Here is a 16905-nt window from a genome sequence, read left to right on the forward strand (position 1 = left end):
GGTCTTTTGGCTGCGTGTCCTGGTTGCAGCAGCGCTGGCTGCAGCCTCACTGAGAGGCTGGAGAAGGAAGCTGGAGGGAGAGTGTGTGACGTGTCGATGGCGCACACTCTTTTCTTCAGTTATTTATTTTCTCCGATTCTGGCTGGTACCAGCTGAGGCTATTTGAGGCACAGGTTATGTGTGTATGGAGTGCTAATAATTCACAGACGTGTCACTTCTGTGGCTTCAGTCAGTGTTTTCCCCTCAAACATGTCGGTCAAGTGACGTTTGAATTAATCTCACTTGCAAACAACAACACACTTCCACATTCCCGTTCTTCCATCCTCCGATCTGTCAGCTCTCTCCGGTGGTTTCATTCATGCACTCGACCGCCGTCCTCCTCTCACAAAATCCTGCCTTCACAACAAACCGTCCACATTACACATGATTCCACCTGGCAGCTTCCCCGTGGCTTCAGCAGCCGCTTTGACCTTGTTTCTATTTGCCCGGTCAAACTCTGAACAGGTGAGGATTATGGTTCTGTGGCCTGCTTTCCCCTCCAGCCAGGTATCTCAGTCGGCCCAGGTGAGTCACCAGAGGGAATCAGAATATGAAGAGACGAGGATTAGAGGGGGAATGTCAGCAGCGGGACGGCAGATGCCTGAACGCTGTGCCAGGATCAGTTTATTTTTCTCCTCCGCTGCTGTCCCCACACCAGATGATTACTTTCACCCACCTCCGGCAGGCCATCCAATCCCCTCTGGCAGGACTCACGGCCCCGGTGGTGAGGGAAATCTTATTTAGACATCGGCCCGCATCCCGACGAGCAAATCAGGTCTGGGCGGCTCTGTTGGTCGACTGCAAGGTTTCTCTATTTGATCTTCATATTTCTAAATATCTTACAATTTGTCTGTTTCAACAACAAATCTATGCGCAGCATGTTTCCAGATTTCCATTTCATAACATTGTTTACTCACTCCGGCCATGAAAAGTCCATAGTCTGCACTGACGAGGGAAGCAAGTGCAGATACCAGAGTTCAGCTGTTCAACTATGACCCAGAATATGAGAGACAATCACATGCTCAGTGGAGACCGGAGCTGCTCTCACCATCTGGTTTTCACTTTGGTTGTTTCGAGACAGGAGGTGAGGAGGGATGGGAGCGTTCTGGTGCAAGGTATTTAACCGTTCTCCCAGAAATGAGTTCCCCACAGTGATTTGTACTCTAGCTCAATGTGCAGCAATCATATGTTCATTAGTCTGATTTGTCAGCGGCTTGTTTGAAAATCAATCTTTTAGTTTTATGTTGTATGGATGTGTGTTGAGTCTCTGGTATCTCCTAAGGCTTAACTTGTATTGGTGAAGGGCTATGACATGCACTTTCCAAAAGAAAGCCCATAACTTCCCATTCTTTGAAATGGCAAAGACCACGTTGTTTTTATTTAAACTCTTCTGCTCTCCCCGTGTGGCAGCCTTAATTTGTACAAAAGCGGCCTCCGGGCATTGGCCTCTCCAAACCCGAGTGTTGGATGAGATTAAGTGTGATTGGTAGCATAAGGTCAAGATGGATGCTGCGTTGACATGGTAACGTGTGAATGATGAGGTGGGATAGAGGCTAAATTGGTTCTTTGTTGGTGGCGCAGCTGTCACCTGAAAGGAGGATCCCCCTGTGGGTCCCAGCAGGGCTTCTCTTAATGAGGAGCAGAGTGATGGAGACACAGATGACGCTGCTGCTGGAGGGTGAATGTGTGTATGTCTGCTTATGTAAAACGTTTTTCTCTTGCTACAAGCATATTTTGTGGAAGGTCCAGCTGCTGTTGGGAAGGTACAGTGTGTTTGAAACGCAATCGAAAACAGCCATGCTGGCGTTTGCTGAGTGATCTAAAAAAAAAAAAAAAAAAAAAAAAAAAAAACTGCCTTCCCCAGTGGATTGCTGGGAGTAGTGGGATTATTGGATCTTGCCAGACACACCCTGGGCATATGTGTGTGTGTGTGTGTGTGTGTGTGTGTGTGTGTGTGTGTGTGTCCCCCTGCACCACCAGCTGCTGTGTACACACACACACACACACACACACACACACACACACACACACACACACACACACACACACACACACACACACACACACACACACTCTTATGTACCGAATGGTACAATAACAATTGCAATGAGATTTTGATCTGCTAATGCTGCTCCACGCCTGTATTTATATATCTATATCCCAAAAATATACTCGCACCATCGTACATTGTGTTATTGGCTGTTGACATTAGGTCGCCTTTAGAGAGGCAAGAAATGAAAGGAAGTATGTGGAGGATAAATGGAGGGGGAGGACTGAATAGGGTCTGTGTTTGTACAAGCTTGTCTCCAGAGCCCTGTAGAGGGATTAAAGGATCAGCCCTTGATCATTTCTCTCTCTCTCTCTCTCTCTCTCTCTCTCTCTCTCTCTCCCCTTCCAGCTCGCTCGTTCTCCATTTTATCCATTCTGCTAAATATGTGCATTGTGTCGGTCTCCACTTTATGCAACATCAGAGTGACGGTCAGTGTGTCCTTTACCCAGTCACGATCACTTTCGGAAAGTCCTGTAAATAAATGACTGTAAATGAAACCGTGGGCCCTTCTTGATCAGCCACAGACATTATTCATGGGACTCTATGGTCATAGAGATCTTCCATTAGAGATTAATAGAAAAGGGGAAAGGTCTGTTTCCTTTTCTTGGTGTCAGATATTGACGCATAGACAGACTCGGACTGTTAGGAAAGATTTATAAAAGGGCTGAAAGACATCAGATTGTCTGTGAAACTTTGCCCTGTGGTCTTTATTCAGGCAAGATAATTGTGCCGTTTGAGTTGGGTTACAGAGGTTACAGTGTGCACGGGCTTCAGGCTCCGGTCTTCATGTGGGTGTTTCTATCCAGTCGACCACTTCGTCCACCGCAGCCCACGTCAGAAGCCCAGCTCTGAGGACCGTCTGTGAGGTGGAATTACAGCGTCGGCCGCTGCTCACACAGCTCGTTTGTCTCTGCTTTGGAAGGGACGGATTTATTGGATACCTGAGAGAACATTCTCTCCTTCCCCTGCACTCTCAGCAGCATGCTTAGAGACAGGCCTGCATTATAGATGAGCTCTGGCAGCCAGCACACTCTCACAGCGCTCAGGTTACCTCCAGTAGATACACACAGATACAGTACATGCATTCGCACGAACATGCGAGCATCATCCACGTGGACCAGCGGACTGAGACCGCGAGCTGTGTCTGCTTTGAGTCCTGTAAGAAACCTTCATCACAGCTCCTCTTCTCTTTTCTCATCTTTGGCCCACAGTTAAGTATCCCCCCCCCAAAAAAACCACCCTCAAAATGCCAAATAACAAATGTGGGATTTATAGCACATTTATGGTGCCTGGAATCCAGGCAGGGTGTCACATTTCAGCAACAGACTTATCTGCATGCGAAGGATCAGGGCTTGATTGTACTTTGACCAGAGTGCTGCGTTCATGTCGGCGCTCTCCGCAGAGTTTCGATTGGACTCCACAGCTGTCCTCTCTCCTTCTGGAAACTTCCACGTAACACAGAGCCAGCTCGCCGCTCTGCCTCCACGTCTCCGCCCTCCTGGACTTTGATATCCTGTTTGTGACTGTACATGTTGTACAGTTTGTGTGTGTCCGTGTCCTCGTGAGGGAAAAACTCAAGTGTGGTTTACACAGCAATTGATTGACTGCTTCTTAAATGATGACGGTCATCTTGAGGATAAATGTCCATCTGTTTGTCTGAGAACTACACCTGCAACAAATTAAAGCCCCCGTGTGTCGCATTCAAACATTTTTGAAGCAGTGGTGTTGAAAAAGACACCGTGGCACACACACACTGCACACTCTGGGAATTATCTTCAGCATTATGTCTTTTTTTTTTTTTTTTACAGACGACAACTTAAGACGGCAGAATTGATTGATGAGAGATGTTGTAATCAAGCATAAAGGAGGCTGACGGGGAAAGGGCAGCCGTTTTCCAAGCTCCACATTTGATATAAAGTGTATTATTTACATTAAACATCCATCCATATGATACAAAAAAAAATGGAGATCGACTCTATGGAGATTTATTTACTAATTTGGACAAAAACGCATCACTTCTGCTTATTTTTTGTTCACATGCAGCAAATTGGTGATGATTTTTACTACCACTGCTGTCATTCATTGAGACTCTTTGGCGCATGACTGACAGTTAAGTCATCCGTCACCATGGATGTTGATGTCCATGGATCAGTATGCACTGAAAAATGATCTTCATTCAAGATCCACTCACTTTTTTTTTTTTAATTAAAGCTATCTGTGTTTAATTGTTGTGAGGACGTGACGTTGCATCTCTTGGCATCACATGGTCACACTTCCACACTTGAGCCCGTTTCATTCATCAGTGACGACTGTGATGTGGTCATAACTCAGAAAAAGTTTGTAGGTGGAGTTTGAGTTGAGATTATTTTGTCAAACCACATTCATCCTAGTTTACTAGTAAACTACAGGTAAACAAGTTTATTATCTCTGAGTTTATTTGCCCTGTTTGAAAAATCAGCGCCGGCTTTTGTGGACAGTGATAAAAACTACTTTGGGCTTTAAAATTATATAAATTTACCTGTAAATTTAAGCTTTTAATATCTCTAAATGTATTTGACAAATTTTCATGTGATTTTGTTTTCTTGTGATTATATCTTGATTTTATTTTTCTGTAACTTTCTGGATTATCCAAACACAAACACTCCTGTCTATTTGCTAAAAAACATATTCTGACATTTAATGTATCACAACATATAACACTGCACAGAATTACATGTTCTTTGATTGCCTGCTCCTGGCATGTTCAGACTTGTCTCATTAGGAAAAGTTGTGTCCCAACTTTGACCTTGTGTCTTGTGTAACGCTAACAGACGGATTAAGATGGTAAAGATTCTCTCCCGGTGCGTCTGAGACTGAAGAAAACTGGTGTGTTTGTTGTGCGGCTGGCCGGGCCAGTGGCCGCCACGGCCGCCGCTGCTGGTTAAACATCTGTGTGCCAGATGTTTGGCTCTCAGCAGTCCGAATACACAACAAGTCCTCTCATCCCTTCTATACTGTTAGTGCTCCACAGAGATCATAGAAAAGCCTCAGTCCTGTGTGTGTGTGTGTGTGTGTGTGTGTGTGTGTGTGTGTGTGTGTGTGTGTGTGTGTGTGTGTGTGTGTGTGTGTGTGTGTGTGTGTGTGTGTGTGTGTGTGTGTGTGTGTGTGTGTGTGAGAGACTCATTGCTTTAGTCCAACTGTTTCCCATACGTTTCCCAGAATTACATTATTTGTATTTATTCTGCTTTCCTGTCTCTTATGCACCGATTTAAAGCCTATTTGTTACATCCTCCTTCCTGCTGTGTTTGCACTCAATAGCTAAAAATAATAATCATTAATGTAAGCTCTCTCTAGCCCAGATTTGTGAGAGGATTGCGTTTCTCTTTGTAGAAGTAGTAGGGTGCCATCATGTTCATGTTTTATCAGAGGTTAATGCAATTTTTTTTTTAGCTCTGCTTTTTATTTTAGTTTTCATTTAATATTTTAATGAACCCTTCTTCTTTCTTGCTCTGTATCTCCCCGTTTTGCAGGTGATCTTCAGCATTCAGACAGACCAGTGTGTTAGGACACGTCCCACTCATCCTCGCTGGGCGGCTCATGCACGTGCACGACACCATGGGTAGCTCCCCCGAGGTGCTCTCCTGGACTTCCTGCCCAAGTCTGCTGGTGGGCAAGCTGAAGGAGGAGCTTAAACTCACCGTAGTCGGGGACGCAATGAAGAAATCCAACTCGCCCACCTCCCAACCCCAGCCTCCTCAGGCCCCTCTCTCCAACTTACCTCCTCAGATCATCACAGACCTCGCCCCGCCGACACACCTGCCCGTTCCTCCGCAGACGCCCGGCCAGGATGAGGACTCCATGCTGGGCGGTATCAGCCCGCCAAACACGGCCTTGAGCGTGGACTCGACACGGAGCGAAGGCGGACAATTTGACAACAGCGTGCTCCAGCTGCAGGAGCACGAACAGGAAGAGGCTGGGTCGCCGGCGTACTGTGAGCACGGGTGTCGCAGCGGCATGGACGAGCAGAGGGGAGAAGGGGACTGTCCCGCCGACCACAACGAAGAGGGGAGACCGAGCCACCCGCATCACCCTGACGACATCAAGCTGCACTTCCACAGAGCGGGGCCTGGGTCGGGGGGCTTCTTAGAGGGGCTGTTTGGCTGTCTCCGACCTGTCTGGAACATTATAGGGAAGACGTACTCGACAGAATACAAACTACAGCAGCAAGGTGAGCTCTGGTTTCATCCGTCTGCATGGCATCAGTTTAGCAAACTAAGGCCTTTAAGTCAAACATCTCTTCAAAACTAAAGACGCCCTCCTGTTTTTCCAAACGTATTCTGAAGCCGTAATTGAATAGCCATTGCTAGCCTCACTATATTGTTGTGAGTGAAGCTGCGGAGCTGTCAGCTTGAATTGAGGTCATGTTAAAGGTAGGCTCACCTTGCTGCAGGGATGCCTCCGCAGGCTGGACACACGGGCTACAAGATACGAGCTGAGGTCAGACAGATCTGGGCTGGGTCATGTGGTTGGTCAGCCGTGCAGTGGGCTGGAGGTTTTAGGTGCTTCTCCTCTGCTATTTCCAAAACCACGAATGACTCACTGTTTGAACATCTAACACTTTCACAGCTCTTTGCACTGGGCTTTAGGTTTGTTTTGACTCAGTAATACAATAACTGTTGCTCACTTTGTGGTTTGTTTTTGTGGTTATATCACATCCTGTATGTGTACCTCTGATATCTACCGCACCTCTGAGTTGCTATTACAAGACATTTATTTAAAAAGTTTCAACAAACTGTGGCTTTTAACTGTGTTTTTTCATTCAGGATAGAATTTTACTTCTTAAAGGAACAAATTAACATTTCAGTTTATGTACAGCTTAAACAAACAAGATGTTATATGTTAATTAGTTTTTGCTACCTTCGTTTTTAGAGAGCCAGGCTCGCTGTTTCTTTCAGTTTCCAGCCTTTATGCTAAGCTTAACTAACCGGCTGCTAGTTGTAGCTTCATATTCACCACATAGACATGAGAGTGGTATGAAGATAACTATATCATTATTTCTCCTGAAGAGCAAATGTGACAGCACAAAGTGTAGACAGACCAAAACAATGCTAAAAAAACAACACCGAGTACCAAGATGTAGTCGTCATATTGACAAAGTGTGATTCACCTGATTGCAGACATGTGGGAGGTTCCGTTTGAGGAGATCTCCGAGCTGCAGTGGCTGGGCAGCGGCGCACAGGGAGCCGTTTTCTTGGGCAAGTTCCGGTCCGAGGAGGTGGCCATCAAGAAGGTGCGAGAGCAGAAGGAGACGGACATTAAACCCCTGCGAAAGCTGAAGCATCCCAACATCATCAGCTTCAAGTAAGTCAACAAGCACTCTGTGTGCCACCTGAAGGAGGCCCCGTTCGGTTTGTCTGATGGTTCATTGCTGTGTTTCCTGTGTTGTTGTCTATCCTAGGGGTGTGTGCACTCAGGCGCCTTGTTACTGCATCATCATGGAGTATTGTGCCCAGGGCCAGCTGTATGAGGTGCTGAGGGCCGGGAGGAAAGTGACCCCGAGGCTGCTGGTGGACTGGGCTTCAGGCATCGCCAGCGGCATGAACTACCTACACCTGCACAAGATCATTCACAGAGATCTCAAGTCTCCTAAGTGAGTTGCTGGTATTGTCAGACAAGTTCAACCCGTGTTTCACTCTGAGCATCATGTACAATCGTGCGGAGAAAAATAAAGAACAGCAAAGTTGTTATTTCCTCCTGATCTATGGGAAAGGACTCTTTCCTGGTGTATCATTGTTGTGTAGCAGCACGTGGCTGCTGTGGTCACGCTCTTAAATCTGATCTGGAAAGCTCAGAGAAACAGCTCAGCAGCTTTCTTTAAGATTTCTAAGATCACAGCAGCAGCAACAATTCCTCCTTTCAGCTGCGGAGAGTCTTGACATGAACTCAAACGTTATTCTCAGAATTCATATAAGCTGGTGGTCTTAATGTAATAGTGAGACAGATTGTTCTGTCTGCCTCATCCTGCTCCTCCTGTCTCGTCCTCTGCGCCCTCCAGCCCTGCTTCTCTAATCAATATCATCATGCTGCAGCGCTGGCAAACACTATATTAGTCAGCAGAATGATAGCAGGCTGAATGTGCTGGAAAGGTCAGTCTCATTTGGCTAATGGGGGGGATTCAGATGCAGAAATGTGCTTCTGTGGAGTCTTTTAGGCTTTAAGATTGATTCGAAGTGCTATGAAAAACCTCTTTAAGACGAGTGGATTATCATCGAAACGTCATCACCAGTTTTAATATAGCTTTGTTTGCCTTTTTTTTTTTTTTTTTTTTTAAGTCCTCTTAATCAAACAGTCTCCCCTTGCTAACAAGTATGTGTGTTTTCTGTTTGCGTTGTCTTTTAGTGTTTTGGTCACCCACAACGACACTGTGAAAATCTCTGACTTTGGAACATCCAAAGAGCTCAGTGACAAAAGTACAAAGATGTCATTTGCGGGTACGGTGGCGTGGATGGCCCCAGAGGTGATCAGAAATGAGCCTGTGTCTGAAAAAGTAGACATCTGGTGAGTAGAAACACGACATAGAGACATGTAGTGAAGTCAACAGTCCAGTGTTTTATATGCTATAGAGTCATCTAGTGATGTTGTTGAAGGAGAACCTGTCTCTCTCCACATGTGCGTTGAAGGTCATTTGGAGTTGTTTTATGGGAACTGCTGACCGGAGAGATTCCCTACAAGGATGTGGACTCCTCTGCCATCATTTGGGGTGTTGGCAGCAACAGTCTTCACCTTCCTGTCCCCTCCACCTGCCCGGATGGGTTTAAAATCCTCATGAAGCAAACATGGTGAGCAGGAAGTGTGAAGGATTTAGTGGCATCGAGCTCTGAGGTTGCAGATTGCAATCAACTGAACGTCCCTCGCCTCACCCGGCCAAAACATAACTATGAATATTATCTTCCATTTCTGAACCTGCGATGTCTGTTAAATTGATTGTTCAACAGGTTGAGTGCTGTTTTAGTACTTTTACATAAATACTTTCTCATTACATCTACCCGCCCTGATTTTCATTATTTCCAGGCAAGGCAAGCCCAGGAACAGACCTTCGTTTCGTCAGATTCTCCTTCACCTCGACATCGCCTCTGCTGATGTTCTCGGAGCTCCTCAGGAGACCTACTTCAAGTCTCAGGTCTGGACCAGTACTGACAAACACAAACAATCCTCTTCGCATACATGACAGGATTCTATATTCTTCTTTTCTCCAGATAGATTTAATCTGCATACTCTGCAAAACCCTTACAGTAGATATTTATATCTATTTGCTTAAGTTAAAACTGTTTTCTCAGCCGTAGCATTGAAGGCAGTGTGCAGTCAGCATTTTGACTGTGTTCATCCATATTACAGTCAGAATGGAGGGAGGAAGTGAAGAAGCATTTCGAGAAGATCAAAAGTGAAGGCACCTGCATCCACAGGCTGGACGAGGAGCTGATCCGACGCAGGAGGGATGAACTCAGGTGTGTTTGCAGAAAGAGATAGAAAACATGTTTCTTGTTAATAGGAGATGAGGTGAAGTTGTTGGAAGCAAACATTTGGCTGTATTTACTCTCTTCTCCCAGGCATGCGTTGGACATCCGGGAGCACTATGAAAGGAAACTGGAGCGAGCCAACAACCTGTACATGGAGCTCAGTGCCATCATGCTGCAGCTGGAGGTCCGGGAGAAGGAACTAATGAAGTATGTAAATACATATTTTATCTCTGCGATTCGCTGTGCTGTTCCTTTCTGTCTCTTTACCAGTAGTTCCTTCTTTTCAAAGGCATTTCCAGTAACAGATATTTACCATTATTGTGACCCCTTGCAAAGCAATAGAAAGTATGTTCAGCTAGTTAGAGAAACGAAGACGATCCGTTTTTTTTTTTTTTTTTTCTTCTCATTTCAACCTTTGCTTGTTTTTACATCTTGTTAGTACGTCTAACATTACAGAAAGTCTCTGAGTTTCTTGATTAGTTGCCAATTCCTTGATCCATTTTTTTTCCAGTTGTGAGGATTTCCTTCCTCCTCTGAATATTTTGTGTTTCCCAAAAAAGAAAAAGAAGAATAGTGTGAACGTAGAATTAAAAGTACTATAATTTGCTTTGGTTTCAGTGACATCTGTATTCAAAGCTTTGGATCCCTTAATTGATTTCTGTCTTTTACAGGCTGGAATAATGAAAGTCCAACTCTCTGTAGAAGGGAATGTGAATTCTCCAACTCAAAACTCTTTCTGTAATTATTGCAGGCGAGAGCAGGCAGTGGAGAAGAAATATCCCGGGACCTACAAGCGCCATCTGGTCCGGCCCATCGTCAGGTCCAACGCTGTGGAGAAGCTCATCAAGAAGAAAGGAAGCGTCTCCCATAAACCGGGGATGCCCCCCGCCAAAAGGTCAGAACTAAAGCCAACTGATAATAAAGATAATCCCTGTTTCACTGTTCCATACCGATTAGCATTTGTTGATTAGTCTGGATGGGATTTATAAGTGACAAGTGTCATCTGAAGAGATCTGAGGAGAAAAGAATGAAATATGTTGTATTAATGTTCCTTAATTTATTTCCTCCAGGCCGGACCTGCTTCGTTCTGATGGCATCCCCGGCGTCGACTCTCTCCCCTCCCCCTCACCACTGTCTGCCAGCCCGAAGGTCTCCACGCCTCCTGGCAAAGCCCGCTACCGAAGCAAGCCTCGTCACCGCCGCGCCAACAGCAAAGGAAGCCACAGTGAGTTCCCTGCCGTGCTGAAGCCCGTTGCTGGCGCTCCAGAAGATGCCCATTCTCTCCAGGAGCAACCGTTCCACCACCTCCTCCACCACCTCCACCACCACCACCACCAACCACCACCCACCGAGGGGCCCTTCCTCCCCTTGAAAGGCCGTGAGGAGGCCGTTGTCAACTGTGCCAACAACCTGCGCTACTTTGGCCCCGCCGCCCCCCTCCGGAGCCCTCAGACTGACCACCTGCAGCGCCGCGTTTCCGGCTCCAGCCCTGACCTCATTTCCACCGCTATGGATGCAGACACGCGACAGCGGACTTCATCCATCAGCTCCAACCCCAACCCCGTATCAGGCACCGGGGCGGCCTCTTTATGTCCCTGCTGCCAGGCTCACCCCTTCCCCGGCTGCCTACACTGTCAGGAGACCCCCCCTGCATCAAGCCACCCAGAACTGCCGCACTACTCGCTGCTCAGCACCCAGGAGAGCACCCAGTCTTCTTCAGGGGCGCCCAACAAAGACACAGCCGTGGATGGAGAGGCCACCAAGAAGGCCGAGTCACAGGAACAGGATGCATCCCAACACGCACACACTCTGCCCTCCGCTCTGCCCCGCACGCTCCGACCCCTCAGGAAGGTGAGCACAGCTGGTGGCCTCACATCAGTGGAGGCGTGATGTGTGTTTGTGTTAAGGAAACTGTATCACTTGATTATGGATGAACAGCTGTAACTGCTTTACTTGCAGGGTGGTGATGAGTCATCTGAAGAGGAAGAGGGAGAGGTGGATAGTGAGGTGGAGTTTCCAAGGAGACCGAGGTAAAACATGCAATTTTCAAACTGGACCTTTTACTGTTTAATTACATCATGTTGCGCAAAAATAGAAAATAATCTTCTCCACATCATAGCCAAAATATACGTCTCAAATCCAGTGAACCAAGAATGAACCACCTTCAAAGGTAACTGCTGAGTGACATCAGCATCAAGATGTTTATTTTCTTCCTCTTCTCCCTCTCAGACCTCATCGCTGTATGAGCAGCTTCCAGTCCTACTCCACCTTCAGCTCCGAGAACCTGTCCGTGTCTGACGGAGAGGAGGGAAACACCAGCGACCACTCGCACAGCGGACCTCTGGAGAGGATGAGCGCCAGCCAGGAGGAGCACTTGGACGAGCTGCTGTCGCACACGCCGGACATCCCCATCGACATCTCCACCCAGTCGGACGGCCTCTCCGACAAGGAGTGCGCCGTCCGCAGGGTGAAGACACAGATCTCCCTGGGAAAACTGTGCTCCGATGAACACAGCTACGAGGTCAGTGCTCTCTGTGTGCGTGTGCGCGTGCGTGTGCGTCGGTCTGTCCGCCCCTTCAGTCTGCATTTCAACAGCTTTTGTCAAATTTCAGATCCTGAAAAGACATTTTTGATTCCAGCCCTGATGATCCACTGACGTCTTCTCTAGTGCCACCGTTAGTTTTTATTTTATGGTTTACCATGATAATGAGTCGACATATTCATGTCACCCCTCAGGATGATTTTTGATATCATCAGTAATCCCATTCATGTTCATCTAGTGTCACTAGTAGACCACGTTTTAACCACAGACGTTCCCATCAGCCTCAGCAGTGCTTTGTGTTCGGTGCTAATTTGCAAACATTTGTATGCTAACACAGGAAACTATGATTGTTAATGTAGTAAACATTGCAATAAACATGCAAATGTGGGCATTCAGCTTAAAGCACTGCTGCGCCTAAGTACTGCCCCTATAGACTCTTAGTGTTTGTACAGACAGAAATAATATATCAATATCAACATCACATTCATATATCTTGCTCGTGGTTGGATTGGTTGACAACAAAATGTCCACAGTTAAAAGGAGAAACGCACCGTGGGCAGAAATACGTCACCAGAAACTGAATTTGAATCATTTTGAATTGTTCAACTTCAATTGCATTGAATTTAAATTATGTAAATTTAATTTTAATTTATTAGTTTGAAACAAAATTTCAATGAACTTGCAACTGACTGGAATATTATTAAACTGAATTAATTTCCCCCTCAGACCGTTCAGCTCTCGGTTTTCTTTCACGTTCAGTTCTGCCAAAGGAAATTCAGTTCATGAAATTCAGTTTCAGTTTGCGTCTCACGCGTTCGGGTGTTTGAGGAATATTAGCCGAGTGCAGATTCACAGAACTATACTTTTGGGCCGATCTGCACCCAGAGCAGCCCTGCAGGCGAACTTCTCTCACCTGCTCTGCTTTCTGTATGTTTGTGACCATTTCCTTCACACCCATTAATCCACAGCTTCAACATCGAAAAGTGGCAGATGGTATTTTCACTAGTGCTGCAGAGGCATATGCCGACCCCTTTACCGGCCATTTTTTCTTTTCCATAATAATGAAATAATAATGATGATGACGTGTGTTTCATTTACCACAGCGACATCATTGCAATAGACTAAAATATTCATCACCCCACCGTTCACAATTGTCGAATTGTGTTTTGTGACTGAGGAGGTGCATCTCGGTGAGTTGTGTCTGTTTTCTCTGTGTCTCTCTCAGAATCCACTTCAGTTCGGAGACTCTGACTGCGATTCATCAGAAGCAGAGTGCTCCGATGCCACCATTAGAAACAACAAAGGGGCTCCTTCCTCGTGGTGAAGCCGGCCCCAGGGTTTGGCTCTGTTTTTGCCTGGAGGCCATAATGTCCCCGCTCTGCTCTGCAGAAAACACAGCAATAAGAGGACAACATTGTAAACAAAGCTCCCTATAGCAAAAGTCCCATGTAATCTATCCCGTGCTCCCAGAGCCTTCCTTTCATAAAAGCCCATTCTCCCCCTTCATCCAGCACAGCATCCAGGCAACCCATGGCAGGGATTCCCGTTTGAATGATAATGTACAGTAGATAGTTTAACATTCATAATTTATTTTTGTCCGAGTTTTGAAAGAAAATTCAGGAGCTCTGAAAGTTCCCTGATCTGACCAGAGGAAAAAAACAAAACATTTTGCAACTAAGCATGGGCTCACTGAGTGTCGGGGAGAGACGAGGATTGGATGAAGATGCAGACGATGATGAAGATGATGTGTCTGAGGACGACAGCTCGAGCTGAAGAGCTGCATATCTGCGATAGTTGGTCTCAACCCAGACGAGGAGCATCTTTATCTGGAAATCCCCGACCGACAAGCAACGTCTCTCTCTGCAGTTTGACCAACCTGCTTTCTCATGAGTTTACGGTGCAGAGCCTCAGTACCCCCGCCGCCTCCCCCACTTCATTCCTGCCCCCCACGGCGGCTCACGTGGGGGAAACAAAGGAGCTCATGGAAACAAGTGTGAACACCAGCATGAACAACCTGCCTCGCAACTGGACTTTCTCCCTCCATCCAACCACCGCGACGCGTCTCGTCATCAGGATCCCCCGCGTAGCTATAAAAAGCATGCCGGCACAGCTCGCTAAGTGCAACAGCTGCCCAAAGACTGCATGAAGTGGACGAGCAGAGCAGAGCAGCAGAGACGAAGACTCAGCCGACAGCTGAGAGAAAATAAAGACACTCTTCCTCTCTGCTCACAAGACACGCCAACGTCATTAGCAATCAGATGTCACAACGATTGGGGGGTTATCTCTGTGTGTGTGTGTGTGTGTGTGTGTGTGTGTGTGTGTGTGTGTGTGTGTGTGTGTGTGTGTGTGTGTGTGTGTGTGTGTGTGTGTGTGTGTGTGTGTGTGCGCGCCCCCGTTCCTCTCCATTACACATTACAGTTTCAAGTCTCATCTCAGGATCGTTTGAGGACTGTGAAACTGGACTGGACCAATTGTTGTATGAAGGAATGTTCTTGAAGTGTCACATATGATATGGACCATGCAGGAATATTTAAAAAGGTCTTACAGATAGCTTTGATGTTCAACCCTTTATTGCTGTAACGAACATTAATGTCATGTAGAGCATTTTAGTTGTAATCCAGGTGCAGTATCCCATTTTTTTTTTTTTTAAATCCATCTGTGCAGCGTGTCCCATGTACCATTTTCTCGCAGGGTAGTTTATACCGTCTGATATGTATTTTCTGAGCTGTAGTAATTAGAACAGCAATAATATAAGTTGGACCTCAGGTGAGGAAGGAGTTGCTTGCTCAGGATCCGGGATGTCTAGCTGGCTAGACACAAACACACTGCCTGGTGGCTAGAGGAGAGCAGTGAGTGGCAAACAGTTTATTTTACGGTCTGTTCTTTTAAATCGTCCCATTGTTGCAAACTTTCCCGGGTTTGATGCTCAGGTTTTGTGTTTCTGAATAAGAGCAAGAGCAATATATCAAAAGCCACTAGATGGCGACAGCTACGCAGACTTGGATTTTGTTGTGTAAATATCCTCCTCAAGGAGGCTGATGTTCCCCATGACCGTTTGTATCTTCAAACCCAAGCAATATGACTTTTTTTTTTTTCCTCTGGTTGTCTTTGAAAAGGGATACTGCACCTGTGAGAGCTCTGTTTTTTTTGTCATCCATCTTGCAGTTGAAAAACAGTCAGCCAGGGTTGAACTTAATGATAATGATGTCTAGATGTCAGCCCACGTGCAGACGGCTGAGATTCTACGTAAGGAAGATAAGCCAGAGACAAGGCCACGGAGCGCTCGGCTGCTCGTGGTTTTCAGCAACCTCATCTCAGTGTTACTCTTGTATATAAAACATCCTGTAAGTGTAACGTGACCCGTTTTTGTTCTCTCTCTCTCTCTCTCTCTCTCTCTCTCTCTCTCTCTCTCTCTCTCTCTCTCTCTCTCAAACCTATGGCACAGCTCTGGCAAAGCCTCGGGCTTCTGTCACAGATGACCTCCTGACTGGTTGAAAAACTGAGCAGGAAAATTCTGTGCTGCATCAGTATTGATCACTACAGGAGGGTGTTAGTCATAAAAACCTGAGTAGCACAAGGTGGAGCTAAACTTGGACCGATTGATGAATTCCCTTTTATCTTTGAGGGTTTCGGAGAGGCTTCCACCTGGTCCGGAAACCAGCGGCTGCTTTTTCTTCTACCTTCTTCTCTTGTTTACTTTGGTGTGAAATAACCTGGTGTATTGTAATGACTGGGTAATCCGATCAATCTGTTAATAACGTTGTCTTTCTGGCATATATCCTGTGAAGTATGATTGTTGTGAAGTTTTAATTTAATTTTGATCTTCTTTTTTTTTTTTTTTTTTCTTTTGTAGCTGGCCTACATGATTATTGAATTAATTTATTTTGAGTGACTGGGAAGATGTAGTGTTCTTTATAATTTCAGGCAGCTTCAGACATGTCATGACCTTTGATTTCTCCTGAAAAGTATTATTTAAAGGAAGCACAATGAATTGGTTTTGGGAAGAAGACAGTATTTGTGTGGTCGAACAAAAAGCCTTGTCATATCATTTGACCCTGCAGGGGACCATTCATCATTCAGATGATCACTTTGGATGAAGGATTGAATTAGCAGCCTTTACGTCAGTAATTAGCAACATCAAGTGTTCCTAAAGCTTCTTGTTTTTTTGTTTGTTTGTTTTAAATCTCATCATAGTCTGTTAGGAATCACCTCCAACCAAGAGTCCGTCCGTGGACTGTCACAGCAGGTGTGAATGAGAAGGTTAGCCTGAAGGCACGTGTGATGCCGACTTCTCTACTGCTGCGGTGATCATCTCCCTCTCATTTTTAATCTCAATACTTACATCTGAATTTCTGTGAAATTGTCTCTCTAACTGTGGACATCATGTTGCCTCATCCCGTGTATCAAACCATCTTGTTTTCTTTGTTGCTCTCATTTCCAGTTCCCTTTCCTGTCGAATGGCATTAGGATCAACCAATCCTGTCAGTTTCCTGTATTATCCAGTGTACAGTGCAACGGGAGAATAAAATCAGAGCAAACAACTGCATGGAATAAATGCTGATGTGCTGTACCCAAAACACAGTGCTCTGCCTCTTCTGTGACTGCTGAGTGATTATTGCTAGTTTTATTAACTCTGCACTTAAAGTTGAATAAATTGGACTGTAAAGCAAATGTAAGTGCAAGTATTTGTGGTTTATTAAATGTTTCCCAACACTTAGAGATCAATAGATTACTTTATTAGTAGTTTATTGTAGTGTATTCCCTCCACCCAGAAGGTT

General features: G+C 45.7%; 1 protein-coding gene across 2 annotated transcripts in view; it reads left to right on the forward strand.

Annotated features, from left to right (window-relative positions):
* The window catches only part of map3k13 (mitogen-activated protein kinase kinase kinase 13), a 31707-nt gene extending 14909 nt beyond the window's left edge, over positions 1 to 16798 (forward strand). For both annotated transcript variants that reach the window (XM_069698601.1, XM_069698602.1), the window contains 13 exons: positions 5599 to 6296; positions 7246 to 7429; positions 7527 to 7718; positions 8468 to 8626; positions 8749 to 8907; positions 9140 to 9248; positions 9464 to 9573; positions 9676 to 9792; positions 10337 to 10480; positions 10656 to 11436; positions 11545 to 11615; positions 11815 to 12106; positions 13353 to 16798. In XM_069698601.1, the coding sequence (XP_069554702.1) occupies positions 5666 to 6296; positions 7246 to 7429; positions 7527 to 7718; positions 8468 to 8626; positions 8749 to 8907; positions 9140 to 9248; positions 9464 to 9573; positions 9676 to 9792; positions 10337 to 10480; positions 10656 to 11436; positions 11545 to 11615; positions 11815 to 12106; positions 13353 to 13451 (3048 nt within the window). In that variant the 5' untranslated portion in view covers positions 5599 to 5665 and the 3' untranslated portion in view covers positions 13452 to 16798. The remainder of the gene's footprint in view (positions 1 to 5598; positions 6297 to 7245; positions 7430 to 7526; positions 7719 to 8467; positions 8627 to 8748; positions 8908 to 9139; positions 9249 to 9463; positions 9574 to 9675; positions 9793 to 10336; positions 10481 to 10655; positions 11437 to 11544; positions 11616 to 11814; positions 12107 to 13352) is intronic.
* The last annotated feature ends 107 nt before the right edge of the window (positions 16799 to 16905 follow it).

The sequence above is a fragment of the Brachyistius frenatus genome, unplaced genomic scaffold (genome assembly GCF_029030835.1).
Source record: "Brachyistius frenatus isolate BFR_SWC_R1_liver_20210118 unplaced genomic scaffold, ASM2903083v1 Contig_27, whole genome shotgun sequence".
NCBI classification, from domain to species: domain Eukaryota; kingdom Metazoa; phylum Chordata; class Actinopteri; family Embiotocidae; genus Brachyistius; species Brachyistius frenatus.